This window comes from Vicugna pacos, chromosome 11, assembly GCF_048564905.1.
Source record: "Vicugna pacos chromosome 11, VicPac4, whole genome shotgun sequence".
Lineage (NCBI taxonomy): Eukaryota > Metazoa > Chordata > Mammalia > Artiodactyla > Camelidae > Vicugna > Vicugna pacos.
Window position 1 is genome coordinate 13,784,984 of NC_132997.1, and position 19,827 is coordinate 13,804,810.

Here is a 19,827-nt window from a genome sequence, read left to right on the forward strand (position 1 = left end):
GCCGTTTTCACTGTAAAACCGAGTTGGAGCTTGTACCTCCCCATATATATGTATGGAGTGGAGTTGGCAACTGAAAAGAAACTTTGTGTTCCCTTCAAGCTAGGTGCAGGACGGCTTTCACACACACTTATCTCTCAGAAGTGTGCATGTGGAGAGACGTTCGTTCATCCAGCACAAAGGGAACGGGTTGCAGGAGAAACACTTACTCTGGTTTCTCAGTCTGTTTCCTAGTGCCGGTTGAAGTGCCTGCCGTTTTCACTGTAAAACCGAGTTGGAGCTTGTACCTCCCCATATATATGTATGGAGTGGAGTTGTCAACTGAAAAGAAACTTTGTGTTCCCTTCAAGCTAGGTGAAGGACGGCTTTCACACACACTTATCTCTCAGAACTGAGCATGTGGAGAGACGTTCGTTCATCCAGCACAAAGGGAACGGGTTGCAGGAGAAACACTTACTCTGGTTTCTCAATCTGTTTCCTAGTGCCGGTTTGATGTGCCTGCCGTTTTCACTGTAAAACCGAGTTGGAGCTTGTACCTCCCCATATATATGTATGGAGTGGAGTTGGCAACTGAAAAGAAACTTTGTGTTCCCTTCAAGCTAGGCGCAGGACGGCTTTCACACACACTTATCTCTCAGGAGTGAGCATGTGGAGAGACGTTCGTTCATCCAGCACAAAGGGAACCGGTTGCAGGAGAAACACTTACTCTGGTTTCTAAGTCTGTTTCCTAGTGCCGGTTTGAAGTGCCTGCCGTTTTCACTGTAAAACCGAGTTGGAGCTTGTACCTCCCCATATATATGTATGGAGTGGAGTTGGCAACTGAAAAGAAACTTTGTTTTCCCTTCAAGCTAGGTGAAGGACGGCTTTCACACACACTTATCTCTCAGAACTGAGCATGTGGAGAGAGGTTCGTTCATCCAGCACAAAGGGAACGGGTTGCAGGAGAAACACTTACTCTGGTTTCTCAGTCTGTTCCCTAGTGCCGGATTGAAGTGCCTGCCGTTTTCACTGTAAAACCGAGTTGGAGCTTGTACCTCCCCATATATATGTATGGAGTGGAGTTGGCAACTGAAAAGAAACTTTGTGTTCCCTTCAAGCTAGGTGAAGGACGGCTTTCACACACACTTATCTCTCAGAACTGAGCATGTGGAGAGAGGTTCGTTCATAAAGCACAAACGGAACGGTTTGCAGGAGAAACACTTACTCTGGTTTCTCAGTCTGTTCCCTAGTGCCGGATTGAAGTGCCTGCCGTTTTCACTGTAAAACCGAGTTGGAGCTTGTACCTCCCCATATATATGTATGGAGTGGAGTTGGCAACTGAAAAGAAACTTTGTGTTCCCTTCAAGCTAGGTGAAGGACGGCTTTCACACACACTTATCTCTCAGAAGTGAGCATGTGGAGAGACGTTCGTTCATCCAGCACAAAGGGAACGGGTTGCAGGAGAAACACTTACTCTGGTTTCTCAGTCTGTTTCCTAGTGCCGGTTGAAGTGCCTGCCGTTTTCACTGTAAAACCGAGTTGGAGCTTGTACCTCCCCATATATATGTATGGAGTGGAGTTGGCAACTGAAAAGAAACTTTGTGTTCCCTTCAAGCTAGGTGCAGGACGGCTTTCACACACACTTATCTCTCAGAACTGAGCATGTGGAGAGACGTTCGTTCATCCAGCACAAAGGGAACGGGTTGCAGGAGAAACACTTACTCTGGTTTCTCAGCCTGTTCCCTAGTGCCGGTTTGAAGAGCCTGCCGTTTTCACTGTAAAACCGAGTTGGAGCTTGTACCTCCCCATATATATGTATGGAGTGGAGTTGGCAACTGAAAAGAAACTTTGTGTTCCCTTCAAGCTAGGTGAAGGACGGCTTTCACACACACTTATCTCTCAGAACTGAGCATGTGGAAAGACGTTCGTTCATCCAGCACAAAGTGAACGGTTTGCAGGAGAAACACTTACTCTGGTTTCTCAGTCTGTTTCCTAGTGCCGGTTTGAAGTGCCTGCCGTTTTCACTGTAAAACCGAGTTGCAGCTTGTACCTCCCCATATATATGTATGGAGTGGAGTTGGCAACTGAAAAGAAACTTTGTGTTCCCTTCAAGCTAGGTGCAGGACGGCTTTCACACACACTTATCTCTCAGAACTGAGCATGTGGAGAGAGGTTCGTTCATCAAGCACAAACGGAACGGGTTGCAGGAGAAACACTTACTCTGGTTTCTCAGTCTGTTCCCTAGTGCCGGATTGAAGTGCCTGCCGTTTTCACTGTAAAACCGAGTTGGAGCTTGTACCTCCCCATATATATGTATGGAGTGGAGTTGGCAACTGAAAAGAAACTTTGTGTTCCCTTCAAGCTAGGTGCAGGACGGCTTTCACACACACTTATCTCTCAGAACTGAGCATGTGGAGAGATGTTCGCTCATCCAGCACAATGGGAACGTGTTGCAGGAGAAACACCTACTCTGTTTTCTCAGTCTGTTTCCTAGTTCCTGTTTGAAGTGCCTGCCGTTTTCACTGTAAAACCGAGTTGGAGCTTTTACCTCCCCATATATATGTATGGACCATAGGCCGACACAAAACAAGAAATGTAGAAATGTTAAAGACTCTGAAATCAATGTCCGGAAACCCTAGCTAAGATTCCTAAATGGCCCAACTTAACTAAGCACAGCACTGCCTCATCAAGAATGGGGAAAATAGCATCTCGTGTATTTTATTTAAATAAATAAATAATTATCCTGTTCCTACCACAGTGTATTATGATAAGAGTGAGTATAAGTTCTAACAACAATTAATGTACATATCATAATTTCTACTTCATTCAAACTGCTTCTTCTATGAAATTTGAATCTTTTTTTCTTAAGACGTTTTTGTGCCATATGACCTAGTGATAAAATTTCCAACTGGCTTTTATTAAAAAAGTTCAGCATAGTGCGAGTTTATTACATTAACTATTCCTTTATGGGAAACCCATGTGCCTTGTCACTCTCTGTCATTAGATTTCCTGTAAAAAATTCAATCCTTCATTCAGGAAAATGCTGAGCAATATATCTCATGGAAAACCGTCATAAACTGCAACACAAGAAAATGAAAATGACACTGAGCAGCCTGTGAATCCGGCAGACACACACCGTGCACTGTTGTGTTCCCGCCTCGAATTTCTTTAACCAGTAGGGAAATGTGCATCTCAAGAAATAGACATAAACATTTTTCAGACCTGAGCACACAATTTCCCTTTCAGGGTTTAGTGGGCTTCCATTTAATTCTATGAGAAATATTTAAAACCACAGGACAACAGCTGAGATTGGGTTTAAAGTACCTTTTATGTCAGTGAAAATAAAGCCAACTGACAGTTATGATTTTTACTTTATTTGATCTCACTCTCTTACTTTACCTCCCCAACCTCCTCCACAAATTGATGGTGAACATCCCCTCCTGGGTCAGAAATCTAAGTAGAAATTACCAATCACATAGAGGTGTGCTTTGTTGTTTTATTTTTCAAAACAACCAAGTTTCATTCATATGATTTAATAATTAAGATCAGAAACAAAGTCTACTCAATAAATGTTAGACAACACATGTCGTCATAGCTGCTCATCAGGTTTGGCCCCACGTTACACACTTTTACATGGACATGTGCCATGTGCTGTCATGGGAAACGGTGAGTGGGGACATGGCCTCTGCTCTCACAGGGCACACAGCCTGGTGGGGCAGGCGGTGTTCAATCATTGCCCTTTTCTCTTTTATGTACTTACAAATTATGGGAAATGCTATTTAAAAAGAACAAAATGAGTCAATGAAAGTGAAAAATACAAGGACAGTATTTAGGCTGAGGGAAGACAGGGAATCTCTTTGAAGATCTAACACTCCACTGAGACCCAAAGGACAACTCTGACACTGCAGGTGAAGGGCAGGGACACACTGATAAAGGGCTGAAATCCAGAATATACCAAAATTTCTTTACACTCAACAAGAAGGATGAATAACCTGATTAAAAAATGAGCAAAATGCCTGAAAACACACCTCATCAAAGAAGAAATCTAGATGCCAAAGAAGCCTTTGGAAAGATGCTCCACAGCACCTGTCATCAAGGGGATGCAGACTGAAACAGCGAGATACCACTGCACACCTGTCAGAACTGCCAAAATGCAGAACACTGACAGCACCGAATGCTGGTGAGGATGTGGAGCACCAGAAATTTTAATGCATTGTTGGTGGGAATGAAAAATGGCCCAGGTACTTTGGAAGATGTTCTGGCAATTTTTTACAGAGCTAGACGTAATTCTAACATCTGATCTGGCAACTGTGCTCCTTGGTGTTTACTCGATGAAATGGAAACTTATGTTCACACACAAATCTGCATACAGATGTTAATAGCAGCTTTATTCATACTCAACAGAATTCAGAAGCAACTAAGCTCTTCTTCAGTAAGTGAATGGATAAATAAACTGTGGTTCCGCCAGAAAATGGACTATTATTTGGTGCTAAAATGAAATGAGTTATCAAGGAATGGAAAGACATAGAGGAACCTTAAATGCATATTACCAAGTGAAAGAAGCCAATCTGGGAAGTTTCAGCAACTGTCAGATTCCAACTGTATGGTGTTCTGGGAAAGGGAAAAACACAGAGACTGAAAGATCAGTGGCTGCCAGAGGCTAGAGGGGAAAGAGCAATGAATGAGGTGCAGCACGGAGCATTTTAAGGTCACTAAGACAGACGACTCTGTATAATGCTGTGATGGTGGATACATGTCATTGTACATCTGTCCAAACCCACAGAGTGCACAACACAATGTGTAAATCCTAGTGTCAAGTATGGGCTATGGGTGATGATGATGTGTCAGTGTAGGTTCACCCATTGTCACAAATGTACACTCTGTTGCAGGTGTCAATATTGAGGAGGCTGTGGGGACAAACTGCAGTTCATACACCCAATCCAGCCCCAGCCACCGCTGTTAATAAAGCTCTATGGGTGTGTGGACTGTCTGGCTGTTCTGGCATCTAAACAGCAGAGCTGAGCAGCTGCACCAGAGATCAGGAGGTTTTCAGACCCTGAAATATTTACCCCCAAGCCCTTGAAAGGAAAAGTCTGCTGAGCCCTGTTCTAAATGAATCAAAATTCACCCTGATGAGGCAGGACAGCAGGGCCCAAACCAGGCATGGTTAATGGGGCTGAAGCAATGTTTTAGTTCCAACACATTTGCTGAAGTCCTGCAGGTCCAGCGACAGACTGTAGCCAGGAAGCGTCTGCAGGAGGAGTCGGGAGCAGGCCTTCCCGCCAGGCTCTGGGATGCCGGGGGCCGCGTGCCGCACGGGGGCCACCCGCTTGAAGAAGGTGGACTTGCAGTGGAAGCCGATCAACTCGTAGAGCTCGGAGAGGATGCTGCACGGCTGAATTCTCTCCTCGGAACGCTGAAGCACAGGGAGAAAAGCAACAAGCATCTGAATGAAACACGTAAGTGAAAAAAGACCCATAAAAATGGTTTTCCCTTAAAACAGAGACCCGATGACACAGGAAGGAAGAGGAAGGCTGACTTAGTGCACTGATGGGACCGGATGCAGAAACGCAGGGAAGCAGCACTGTGCAGACACTCCAGACCCCCTCTGGGCCCCACCTCTCCGCATTCCACCTGTCCCTTTACTAGAAAAGCCCGTATTCCCTGAAATAGAGGAATCTGCTACCTAAACATGGGACACAGAGAAGGGAAAGAGGAAAAGGAAGGGAAAGTAAAGGAACAACAGTTCATCTAGACCCTAGGGTCTGGGCGGGACTTTCACCAAACACACAACTTCTCAAAGCACAGAGCGCACAGGGAGAGGCTGACAGAGTGATTGCGACTTCTGCTCCTAAAGCACCCAGCTACCTGTCAGCATATGCTGCGCCCGTTACTGAATCATTACAATCATCTCAGAAACAACTACTACCCCGGCTCACAGGCAAGGAAATCTGAAACTCGGGGAGGAATTATTATCATCCTGGACAAAGTCCCACAGCCCAGTAGTCTCAGAGCCTCCAGCAGACCCTGGGCTAAAATGCTCCTCATCACCACGGGCCCTGAGACTCACGCTGAGGCCACGTCAGGTCTGCATGGGCCCAGAGCACAGTCTGTGGGACAGGGAATGCTCCCACTCGAAGTGCCAGGTCAAGGCCCTCAGGAACTTGTGTAATGAAACCAAATCCTCAAACTCATTTCCAACCCACTGCCCTGTCCGGGAGGACTGCTCGGCACAACTGCGCTGTCACCTGTGCACAGGCTGAGCAAGGGGCCCAGACAGTGATGTGACATCCCAGTGGAAGTGGCTCGGAGACCACTTCATCACAGGACAGATTCTCCCGGCTTCCAACGTTAACTCTCCATTCCATTTCCGACTGGAAAGTAAGTTTAGACTTGTTTTCCTCTCTTAGAAACAAAGAGAGCGGTAACATCAGAGGGAAACTCAAGACTGAGGAAGAGTCTCCTGGTCACTTGCAAGGATAGGCCGGGGAGGGAACAGAGACAGGGATCAGAAAGACCCGTGTTCCAGTCCAAAGTCTGCACGTCACTCGCTTTGACAGTTTCCTTTTTAATACAGGTGATAAAATCTAATTATGATTGTTGGGAAAACTAAATGAAATAATGTATTCCACTAGCATAGGTGTAAAATCCTCCATGAGTGTTCCAGAAATGGACGTGACCGTGGTTAGTTACTGTCTGCCAATTCTTGTGTTCTCAGCTCACATCACCCAACCAGAGATGTGCGAGAGAATGCCTCACCAGCCAGCAGCCTTCTCCAACTTGGAAACTTACAGTGTCCGAAGAGCAGGCAGTGTTGGATGCTTTGCGGCACTCTGGAGGTAGCACTCCAGTGATGACTTTAAAAAGCTGGGGAGAATTTAGGGGACCATAAAGTTCAAATACAGAGTACTCATTCCATGTCTACAAATATTCATCTCTAGCCATGATGATTAAGAGAGGAAATACATATTCAAACATACATCATTTTCCCACATAAGTGCATCAAAACAATTTGGAAAGAGTGTAACTTTCTTCTCTAGATCACACAGCAGGGATTACAAGGTTTGTACTGACAGCCCTACTTGTAAATCATCTGCAAACGTAACTGGGTCCACTATCAGTCATCATAATTTGAAGGGAATGTTAGAAAAGAAAAAAGCCAAGCTAATACTCTCCAGTCTTTTGTTTGGTTACGATGTCACAGAGGAGATGGACAGCTCAATAAGGAACCACTCTGCCGTGATCACGGAGCCGGGGAGCGGGATGTGCGGCAAGATGTATGACGCAGCCGCAACTGTGCCCATGCTTCTAGGCAGGTACCCAAAGTCACCTTGACAAGGTGTGAAACGTTTATGCCCACGTCCTCATAACCTGACATGTAAATGGAAACTTATAAACTTATAAACTTGTAAACGGCCAATACCCTTGGTGGATACACTGTCCAAAGAGCAAAGCCACAGTTTGACAACTGGCCATCCCGGTACCTTGGGATTCATTCTTGAAGAACCTTAAAAACCACTCCTCTGTCCTCAAGAAGTGCTGCCTACTAGTCCTATCTTTGGCTCATGGATACCGCATGTTGAAGTGAACTTCAATGTCTGCACAGATTTGACTGTCTTTCTCCAGGTTCACTTGTCCATTCTGAAGAGGCCTGAGTTAAGTCCAAATTCCTTAAGATTAATTCCCTCCAGTGACAACTCAACGAGCCTGTAATTACAAGCCAACTGAACAGGACTGTCCTCAGCGAAAAATGTCACCAACCCTTCACTGCTTTCTTAAACTCCTCTCCTGGTTAATTGCAACATACTAACACCACCCTCCACCAAGTTCCCCAACTATGTCAAATAGAAAGTAAGGTCCATAAAGAGGAGACAACTCCATAGTCACCTTTGAATTCCTAGCATAAAGTAATGTCAATAAATAGAAATATGATTGTGGCTTCTTTCCTTTAAAACCTTTCTGGTTATTTAAATGAGACCATGGAAGGGAGGTGTTTGAGTCCAGTATCTTGATCCAGAAGACTCTGGAGGCCTTTTTCAGAATGGCTGTCCACTGATTCATTCAAAACACACCTTCTCTTTCCGGGAGGAGCTGTGATTTTCTGCCATGGGTTTGTGGTCACTCTCATGCCAGAACAGCTTTAAACTAAATCCTTACTTTGGATATGTTATTTTTTCCCGCTTCCAAAAAATTTTACTTTCCTTACTTCCTTGCCTTGAGGAATGCTTTTATTCTTTTCTTTCTAATTCAACCTTTTATAAAGCAGGATTCTCAGGATGTGCTTGGCCTTACATAAGAACAGCCATCCAACTCCCAGTGTGAGAGGCCACAGGCTCACCTCCTGCCCTCCTGCCAGGGCAACTGAAACTCAGTTCAGGAGCCAACCAGCACCTCAGGGCTTCTAAGGCTCACGTATCTCCCAGAATCCCTGCTTTCTGGTTTGTCTTGGCTTCTGAGAATTTCCCCTCACTTTCTTGACAATTAGCTGTGCAGCTTGAAAGATGAGGAAGGAAGGTTTTATTTCTTAATCAGAATTTAAAGGAACTTATGTAATGAAGCTTTTCACGAGTTTCTAGAACCCTCCATGGCTGAGACAGAAAACACACAAGATATTTTCTAAATTTAGCTATCATGTGCATTTTTTCTTTGCTTTTGTTTTGTTAACTGCTAATAGACATTTTTTAATTAAAAAATAAAATAAGGTCCCAAATAAGATAGAAAATTGAAGGGGCAAACAAAATTAAAGAGCAAAGACAGAAAAATGATAACTACTCTACAAAGTTAATAGAATAAATACACTATGGATCAGACCAGCAATTCTCAGTAACAGCTAATTGAAACCTGACCATGAGGTAAAACGTCTCTCCTGTCAGGAGATGACCAACAGAAAATAGAATTAAATCAACAACCTAAAATTCTAAGTCTGGCGAGGTATAGAAGTCTACCAGCTAAATGTGTCTTCTTCTGGAAAAGAGGGAGACTCACCAGCTCTTTTCTGTGGAGCCTGAGCCCAGGGGAGGACAGTGAAGTGTGTTCTGTAAGTACCCAATTAGCAAAGTGAGTGATGAATAAAGAGATGTGAGCTTTGATGAGAGATGATACTACTATTCACTTGTCCTGTAAAGTATGTCTTCACGTTCAGAGATCAATATCTCGGCAGGAAAATGCACAGCCCGGGACCAGACCACTTCTGTGATTGTGACACTGCACTTAGATGTCTCAAGGGCACCTCCAACTCCACCTGCCAAGAGCTAACTTCACGGTGTTCCTCCCATAGCCATCCTGCCCAGGGCCCATGGTCGGGGACAAGGTCTCCCTGCCTCTCCCAGCTCAGGCCAATCACTCACAGATGTGACAAGACCCCTCCTTCAGGGACAAATTTCCTCAGTCAACGAGATCCACCACCCACACCTGTCCTACCAGGTACTCACTGGCACTCCCTCAGCACTGACTCTGTGCTGGGGACCATGCTGCACACTGTGCACACGTTATCTCACTGGATCTACACAGCAGTCCTGGGAGTTCGGTACATCACTGCTTCTATTGATTAGATAAATTGTTTCACTTCCTTGGGTGTGTCATCCAAAGTGACACGGCTACTGAGCCACAAACCTGGGACTGAAAATCACTTGAAAATTGAACACTGCTACACCTCGCAGCCACCCTACTCTGACTCATCACATCACCTCCTGCCAAGCCTTCTAAATGTTTCTAAGCATTCTACAAGACAAAAGTGATCTACGAGAGCACCGCACTAGCCTACTTAAAATCTGTCAATGACGGTCCACTGCTCTTAGGAGAAAGCCCCACCGGGCCTGAGCACAGCCCAACGGCCCGGCATCCGCTTTCCCTGCGCGGCCGTGCCACCTCACCCACCACGCAGCTCTACACGTGAAGCATCCAGGACAGGGATGCTGACTCCGTACAACCCGGGGCTCGTCTCACTCAAACAATGATCACCCTCTTCAGTGGTTACCTTCTTCAATACTGAATCTCAGAAAAATATTTTCTCTGGATGAATCAATATCTTTTTCCTTACAACTTCCCATCATTGATAATGAGCTCCCCCCAAAAGAGAGAAGACCTAATCCTCAGTCTCCTTATCTGTAAAGTGCAAATAACAGGGAAATATGAGAGGTTTTATTAGAAGTAATATTCATGTGAGGCTGAGGGACAATTCCCAACATACAGTAAGTACTCAATATGTGCTTACTTAATATTAATAAGAATAGATTACATTCCAGCAACCTTAAATCAATGCTTTATGGCTTTGTCTAAAAGACTACCGACAAACTGTTGGACGAACTGTTTTGAGCAGATCAGCACAAGTGTACTGGGCAAGGTAAGCGCTGACTCCAGTTACAGCTGCAACCAACCAGCACTACGGGGCGGGAGCAGTTTGCTCAAACTCTTACATGTTGCTTGAGCATTTAGTTGTAGTTATTGAATAAAGACAGGTATTATTTACTCAAAGCTCCTGAAACATAAATCTTCAAAGATTGATGCAAATTATGTTTCAAGTACAACACTCTCACTAGAAATTACTTGAAAATTATAGTCTTAGCTCCTCTGCACATCAAAAGAGCATTTTCCTAATGTATCTGACTATATACTCTGAAAGGATTGTTTAAAAGAAATTAAGATGAAGCCATCCTGAATAAGATCTCAGTATCATCTACACAAACCCCACCCAAAGGTCTCATTTCTCACTTCCACATAGGTGTTCAGATGGCTTAAGCTGGATCTTGGTTTCTTATGACACGGGGGTGGGAAGAATTGTGGATAGATCAATGTAGCAAATATAAACCTAGTGTATTTGCTATGTAGGAATCCTAGGAATAAATAAATTGATATATATAGTCCCACCCTTATGAAGCTAAGCCTTTCCATTTACAACAGCATAAAAAATAAAACGCGGGATACATTTAACAAAAGTTTACAAGATTTGTACATTGAATATTTTGAAGTATCACCAAAAAAAATTTAAAATATCTTCATATATGGAAGGCATCCCATGATCATGCAATGGTAGAAAATATTGTTAAAAATGTTAAGACTTCCCAAAGTAATCTACATATTTAATGGAATCCCTATCAAAATTCCAGCTGACTTCTTTGCAAAAATTGAAAAACTGATCCCAAAATTCATATTGAAAGCAAGGGACCCAGGTCAGCCAAAACAATCTTGAAAAAGAAGAGCAAATTTGGAGGCCTCACTCAAAGGTTACAGCAAATCTATAGCACTCAAGTCATTATGCTTCTGTCATAAGTTTGGATGCAGAAATCTATGAGACACAATAAAAAATCCTGGGGGGAAACATACATTTACAGTCAGTTTTCCAGAAATGTGCCAACAAAACTCCATTGAAAGTATAGTCTATTCAACAAATGGAGCAGAGACTCCTGGGTATCTGAAGGCAAAAGAATGTATCTGGAATCTGGACCCCGTATTTTATATAACAAATATTAATTCAAAATGGATCACAGACAGAAACGTAAAAACTAAATGTATGAACTTTCTAAAAGAAGACATAGTATGAATCTTTGTGGTCATAGGATAGGCTATGGCTTCCTAGATACAATACCAAGAGCACAAGTGATAAAATAAAATAGATAAAATGGACTTTATCAAATTAAAATCATTTGTTACAAAGGACATCATCAAGAGTGTGAAATGAAAGGGGAAATGGGTAGCTCAAATGATAGAGTGCGTGCTAAGGAAGAAAAACAAAATGAATAAATCTAATTACCTCCCCTATAAAGAAATTGTTTTAATGTTTAAAAAAATTAAAGTGAAATGACAATCTGCAGAAAAGGAGAAAAATCTTGCAAAGCATATATCTAATAAGAGACTAGTATCCAGGATATAAAACAAATGCTTACAACTGAACAATACAAAGAAAATCGACCCAATTTTTTAATTTGCCAAGGATTTAAATAGATACACAATTGGCCAATAAGCATCTGAAAAGATGCTCAGCATCACTAGCGAAATCAAAATCAAAATGAGATCTCATTTTAAACTCACTAGGATGGTTATAATCAAAACATGGACAATAACAAGTGTCAGTCAGGAGGCAGAGAAATGGATACCCTCAATATGCAGCCGTTGGAAAGGGGCAATGGGGCAGCTTCTTTGGAAAAGCCCGATGTTTCCTCAAAAGGTTAGAGTTATGTGGCTGAGCAATTCCACTCCTACATGTAGAGTCATCCTTCAGTGTCCTCGGGGGGTTGGTTTCAGGAACCCCTCACCCTGGATACCATAATCCAAGGATGATCAAGTCCTTTTGCAATCAGCCATCTGGATCCATGAAGTGGAAACTACAGATATGGTGGGCCAACTGTACAGCCAACAGAATGGAAATGTATTCTCACAAAAACTTGCACATCAATATTCATAGCAGTATCATTCAGAGTAGCTAAAAGTCACTAAAAATATCCATCCATCAATGAATGGATAAACAAAATTACCAAGAATAGTCCCACAAACTTTTAGTAATTGAATCTTTGACAAAGGAGGTGAGAACATACAATGGAGTAAAGACAGCCTCTTCAGCAAATGGTGCAGGGAAAACTGCACAGCTGCATGTAAATCAATGAAGTTAGACTACCCCCTCACAACATACAAAAAAATGAATTCAAAATGGCTTAAAGACTTAAAATTGTAGACAAGACACTATAAACCTCTTAGAAGAAGACATAGGCAAAACATCTGACATATATCTCAACAATGTTTTCCAAGAGCAGTCTACTCAAGCAATAGAAATACAAGCAAAAATATACAAGTGGGTTCTAATTAAACTTACAAGCTTTTGCACAGAAAAGAAAACAAAAATTAAAGCAAAAAGACAACCTATGGAATGGGAGAAAATAGTTGCATTCAATGAAAGTGACAAGGGCTTAATTCCCAGAATATGTAAACAGCTTTTACACTTGATAAAAAAGAAAAACAAACAATTCAATCCAAAAATGGGCAGAAGACCTAAAGAAACATTTCTCCAATGAAGACATACAAATGGCCAATAGGCACATGAAAAAATGCTCAATATCATTATCAGAGAAATGCAAATCAAAACTGCAAACAAGTATCACCTTTCACCAGTCAGAATAGCCATCATTCAGAAGTTCATAGTCACTAAATGCTGGAGAGGCTGTGGAGAATTGGGAACACTCCTACACTGTGGTGGGAATGCAGTTTGGTGGAGCCATTGTGGAAAACTGTATAGAGGTTCCTCAAAAGACAAAACCTTGGGGGCCCAGATGACACAGCATTCCCACTCCAGGGCATATATCCGTAAGGAACCGTAATTCAAAAAGACACTTTCACCCCAATGTTCACAGCAGCACTATTTACAATATGAAGACATGGAAACAACCTAAATGTCCACTGACAGATGACTGGATAAAGAGGTTGTAGTATATATGTCCAATAGACTACTATCCAGCAATAAAATAATAATAAAATAATGCCACTTGCAGCAATATGAATGGACCAGGAGAATGTCATTCTAAGTGAAATAAGCCAGAAAGAGAAAGAAAAATACCATATGAGATCGCTCACATGTGGAATCTAAAACAAACAAACAGAAAAAACAAAAACAAAGAAACAAAAAGATAAACTTATCTACAGAACAGAAACAGACACAGAGACATAGAAACCAAACTATGGTTACCAGAGGGGAGAGGGTGTGGAAGGAATAAATTGGGAGTTCAAGATTTGCAGATGCTGAGTATGTATACAATAAACAGCAAGTTTATACTGTATAGCACCCGAGAATATATTTAATAACTTATAGTAACTTATGTTTAAAAAGAATATGAAAATGAATACAGGTATGTTCCTATTTAACTGAAGTTTTGTGCTGTACACAAGAAACTGATGCAACACTATAAACTGACTAGACTTCAATGAAAATATTTTTAAATAGACCAAAAACAAAAAAAAGGAAAAGGATATTATCAAACAAAAAGAATAAAGTACTGATTCAGGCTACAATATGAATGAACTTTGAAAATTTATGCTAAAATAAGCCCGTCACAAAAGGGCAAATAGTGTCCTTTAAGGTGAACTGTATCTAAGCATTTATTGTACTACTCCTGTAAATTTTCCGGAGTTTTGAAGTCTATCAGTATCAAAATAAAATGTATTATTCATTAAAAACTTAAAACGCTTCCTCACAGGAGGGCTTTAATTATTAAATGCAGAAAAGCATGTAAAACTCTTGGAACAACAATTTTCACGTCCACACACAGTCACTGCTGTCACTGCCACTCAGAGTGTGGTGCCAGCGCTGATGAGAGCTGCCTCCACTCGCTCCCCTGCAGACAGGAGTGAAGGCCTGAGCTTTGACAGGCAGGGTTTGCGTGAACCTGGGTCAGCCACAGCCACGTCCCAGACTCTGCGTTACCCAAATTTCTTATACAAACTGCAACATGTAATGTAAACACTCTAGAGGGATGTATCTTACAACACAGGGAATACAGACAATGTTTTACAGTAACTATAAATGGAGCATCTATTGTACACCTGAAACATATATTTTAAATCAGCTATGTCTTTATAAAAAATTAAAAAATAATTTAAAAATGTTATCCCTTTAATATTCAATTTGGTTTTTAATTAACTACTAAACAGCTTAGAATATATAAAAGCATTTAAGTGTGATGTTTGTTTACAAATTTATTTACTTCAGCCTCCTGCTAAAAGAGAAATTAAACAATTTTTTAAACACAGCTTAACAACCATAACAACAAAAAGGCAAAACTGAGAGTGAAGAGAAAATGGAGATTCAATACTTAAATGAAACCAGGGGGAGGTAAACTCATAAAAATGGATTCCATGAATTCAGGGCAAGTGTTAAAGGCCGACTAGAAATTCAGCTGTAAGATTCTTGGCAGCTAAAGCAAAAAGAAAAAGATGATGGGGCAGGTGGTAGAGCGTGTGCTTAGTGTGCACGGGGTCCTGGGTTCAAGCCCCAGGGCCTCCACTAACAGATAAATATACCTAATTACCTACCCCCCAAAAGAGCCCCAAAGAAAAGAAAAAGAGAAATTTCTTTCCAAAAAAATCCTGATATTAAATTTGGATTAAATACTTTAAAAAAAAAAGAAAAATAGAAAAGATGAGTGACACTGTGAACAAAAACCCCAGCTGGGCTAACAAGCTAAGTCACAAATCTAAGTGTGATAAGTGTCGGTTTACTGATCTAAGTTTTGCTGGGCTAACTCGTAAATCTGAAGTTCAGTGTCAGTTTACTGGGCTAACAAGCTAACTCGTAAATCCAAGGTCAACAATTGTCAGTAACATGATCTGTTCCAAATTGATAAGCTTCAGTGTACTGATTCCTTGCTTTTTGTTGTTTGAGCCTTATTGGCTAAAAGCCCCATACTTGTAATTAACCCTATAAAACCTCATGTGCACGTCTTGGAGGTGCTCAGGGCTTGGGAACAGAAGCCCCTCTGAGCCCGCTGGCATAATAAATCTCAGTACTCCCACCCTCTGTGTGGTGCTTATTTCTTGGCTGGCCTGTTGTTTCCGTAACAACACAAGTGATAATGCCCGTGAGATAAATCTGCGATGGCTGCTGGCAGGTCCCCATGTCTCATGTGGGAATATCTGAAACATATTTTTCACCACTCAGATTCATCCTCAGCCCACCCCACATCTCCCGCTGTTAAATGCAGGAGCACACACAGGGCCCGGCCTTTGCTCTCTCTGTGTCATCACAGTGAGACAGGATGGAAGGGGGCAGAGCAAGCCATTCAAGAAAGACCACAGCAATTAACATCAAAATGGTGAAGAATTCAACCCCCAATAGGTCTTGAGGCTCAGGATGAAGAGATTTAACTTCTAGCAGATCTTGAGCTTCATTATACACCCATTGTAATAGTAACATGGTGAATAACACGGCCCCAGGCACCATGGCAGTCACAAGGCTAGCCACAAAAGGTCAAAGGGTGGGAAATGGCCAACTCCCTGGAATCCCAGCCCCTTGCCCTAAGGCTGGTCCTTCTACTTATTAGCATATGAAACCACCAAGCCCAAGAAAAGGAGCAACACAGAGCCACCTCCCAGGAACCCCTCTCTCTACCTCTTCGGAGAAGGCCCACACTATTTCTGTGGAGTATGTGCCTACTTTTAATCTGAGCATCAAACCCCCATACTTCGTGATGTTTCTCATGCCTGTCAATGTATCTCTCTGAATAAATCTACCTTTACTCAACACTGGCTTGTTCTTGAATTCTTTACTGCATGAAGTCAAGGAACAAAATCTGGTGGGGCACATCCCAGGGGCTCAACGGAAGCCTGGGACACAGCCCTTCTCATGCCCCACATATTTTTTCTTGTATCAACAGGACTGGGATGTGAAGTGAGGTCTGAGGCCCCAGCTAAGGGACAGAAGCAGCCTCCAGGTCTCCAATTGTTGGGCAGCCTCTCCCCCATCAGGGGCCATGGGGTCTGCCCGGTTCTCTGTGTTTTTTTGTTGTGCTGACTCCCCAGTCAGAGAGATTTCTCCTTAGGCCTGGCTCCACAAAACCCTTCTCTCCAAAATACAAGCACATCATGTCACAATCCTCTTGTTCAACCATGAATTGTTCAGCCAACTTTTTCCTTCCCCAGTTAAGTACCTAAATGTCCTCCCTGCCATCCCACCACTTCTTTCTTTTTGAGAACTCTGCACTCCCCACACACCATCCTGAACGCCGGTGCCTTGCTGGCTGGGACTGAGATGTTTCAGTCTCAAACATCCTGAGTCCTTTCTCTTTCCACTTTCTAACTTAAAAAGGCCTTCCTGTGTCTCCCACCGCTCTGATTCTGAACGTCAATAAATGCTCAGGTTACATTCACTATGTGAATACCTCCCAGGTTTTGGCTAGGTTTCCTTCCCAAGATCTTCATTAAGGAGCTGCATCAAGAAGTTTAAAGGGGCTATTCTTACATTTGAGTGGAGGAGCCTGCAAGAAATTTAAATGGCTTTGAAGAGAGAGTTAACCAGGGACAGAGAGGTCGCAGGTCCTAGTCAACAGTGTCATGAGGCAAAATGTTCTTCAAAGGCTCAGAGTGGCTTCTGAACACGGAGTCCTCAGGGAGGAGGTGACAGGCAGTGAGTGGTGCGAGTGACACAGGGTACGGTCCCCCAGCAGGGGAAGAATTGGTTATTTTCTAGTTTTGCAATTTCTTACTAACTTTTTCTCTTATTGTCACATACCATTTCCTACGAATTAAGCATATCAATGTCAGCCATTTGGGCCACTTGGGAGAAGCTACACGATGCCATTCACAAGGCTGGGACATGACAGCCACACCAGTCTAGGTTGAAAGACCAGTGGGGGTATATCCATGGTAATCACGGGCATGCGGCAAACTCCCCAGATTCAAAGACCTCCTCTCAAAGTTGGCGCCAATAAAACTACCAAGCAAAATGCGTGATGATTATGGCCAACATCTGTTTATTAGTTAAGTGCCTGTGACACCTGCCACTTAATAGGGAATGAGTACAATCAACGAGGCCCTGTCTACCTGGCCACACGCGCCCTGCCTTCCTGCCTTGGTGCAGCAGCAGAGCTTGTTTAGCTGAGATGAGCGCCCCCAGAGCAGCCCCGATGGGAAAGCTCCCAGCTCTGCACGGCCAGACGTATTCCTTTCCTTCTCAGAGCTGATCACAATTTGCTGTCATCTGTTTTTATGTTTATCCCTTTTGTAACTGCCTCTCCTCCGGAGATTTTGCTCAAGCAGCACAGGACCAGGTGTGTCTTGTGGCCTGCCGGATATTCTGGGCTGGGAAACAGCCGAGCCCACATCTGGCTCTGGTGCTGAACGGAGAGAGCAGAAGGCCCAGGAACCCATGCTGAACCGAGGCCCTTGCACCCAAAATTATGGTCTGACTTTGGGCAAATTACACAGTCTTTTTTACCCTGAGATTCCTCATCTGTCCATAAAAATAACTGCCCATGGCACACAGAGTTACAAGTATTAAAGGAAATCACCAAATTCACAAACTAGCCAAGGGGCTACCAGTGCATCCTAAACAGACACATGCTGCCTTTAAGGCTCTGACACACACCAAGCGTGGTGGTCGAACAAAGTGTACACTGCTAAGTGTCAGTGTGTTAAGTGCTTCATGTGTGCTATAATAATCTTCAGAACTTACAACAATCCCAGGAAGTAACGAATATTATCATGCCCATTTCACATATTCACCATCAGTTTAAGAGAGGTTACATTCAAGTCCAAGGCGCTATGGTGAGTAAATGGCGATTGCAACCTGAATATGGGCCCAGGCCTGGGCTCCATCTCTGTCCCATCCACCTGACCACTGCCTATGAATTCCACCTGTCCAATACCCAAGTTGAAGCCAGCCAGCTCTTAAATGCAATGTGTGCCACCGTTTGTCAATGTTGGTTCATTACCATATACAGTTCTCAGAAAGCACTTCAGAAAGGAAAGTTGGACTCACATACCTGCCCACAAAGAAGAGGAATTCTGCCTTGCCTTCTCCTGTACGTGCAGAAACCCTTCCCATTCACCACCGAATCCTTTTGTATGCTTCCTCCATGTTCATGTTTACACATGGCTTATTAAAGTAGAAGTTACCTGCAGTAATTCCATCTCGGTTCCATTCCAAGCTTCCAGATTATACATAATCAGGGTAATATCATAATTTTCTGTGAAAGAAAATACTACAAATTGAATGAAAATATTGCAACCATGTCACTAAACAAAGAATGCTGAAAACAAGTCATCAGCGGCTGCCGCCACCCCCCAGTGAAGACAGGCCTGCAGCCATTCACAACGGTGCCCTCTGAGCAGACTCAGAATAAGAAAGGACAGATTACTGGCCCTAGATAGCTAGGTGCTTGTCTAAAGTATATATTCAGTCAGCCCAAATGTTGGCTTCCTCCCATATATTGAAAAGCATTAAATTCATGAACTTGAGATACCTGGCTTTCTTTAGATAACAAGCAATGTTTTATTGTTCTGACTACCTGGTCTTTGTTGTAAAGCTCCTATATAATCCTAGCTTCTCCCCTACTCTTGGGAGCAGTCCCTCAGAGTGTTCCGAGAGGCGGTCATCCTGGCTCGAGTCCTCCTGACAAATAAAACATAACTCTTATATTCAGGCTGCACGTTTATTTCAATCAAGTCCCAGAATAGACACAACTCATCAATTCTGTAATGGGACACACTGGATCAGGAACCAAAAGAGTATAGTAGTCCCGAAGAACTACGGCTCCCTCTTTCTTCCTGTCATTATACAATCCCACCAGAACTCATTACTTTGCTGTCTGCTCCTCTGGCAACCAAACTCAGAGAAGAGTCAACTCAGCAGAGCGTCCTGCTGGGCAGAACCCCCGCAGCAGCACTGCAGGCTGCCTGCCCTCCCGCACGCTCTGACGACCGCTAGTGTCCTCCGTGGAAACCAGGCCAACAGAGCTGTTCCCTACAGATACAAAGTCCCAAATATTAAATAAAACCTTTCCTTTTATACTATATGTTACATATATACCCATCTCTGAAAACAGCTTTGCCAGAAGCCCAAATCTTCAACATTAATCTGCAAAGGCAAATCAGGTCCCCAAGGGAAAACAAGTCTTAAGGCGATGCTAAGACCTCCAAAGTCCTCTCCACGACCATAAACCAAACTGCCTGTAGGTCTGCAGCTGCAGGAGGCTACATGTCTGCTTTTAAAGCAACCCCTTCCTGCCCTCGGGTGCTACAATGCCCTTCTACGCCCTCCCATCTCAGGGTAAGAGCAGCCACTGCGGAACCTTGCAGGGCAGCACTGACAGGACTGCACAAAGAGGATCAGAGCTAAACTAAGCCTTCTGATGACACGAGTTGTCACTCTGT

At 43.1% G+C, this 19,827-nt stretch overlaps 1 protein-coding gene across 3 annotated transcripts in view; it reads right to left on the reverse strand.

Annotated features, from left to right (window-relative positions):
• Positions 1-4,869: 4,869 nt before the first annotated feature.
• The window catches only part of LOC140699647 (trafficking protein particle complex subunit 9-like), a 205,788-nt gene continuing 190,830 nt past the window's right edge, over positions 4,870-19,827 (reverse strand). For all 3 annotated transcript variants that reach the window (XM_072972263.1, XM_072972264.1, XM_072972265.1), the window contains one exon: positions 4,870-5,392. In XM_072972263.1, coding sequence (XP_072828364.1) covers positions 5,144-5,392 — 249 coding nt within the window. In that variant the 3' untranslated portion in view covers positions 4,870-5,143. The remainder of the gene's footprint in view (positions 5,393-19,827) is intronic.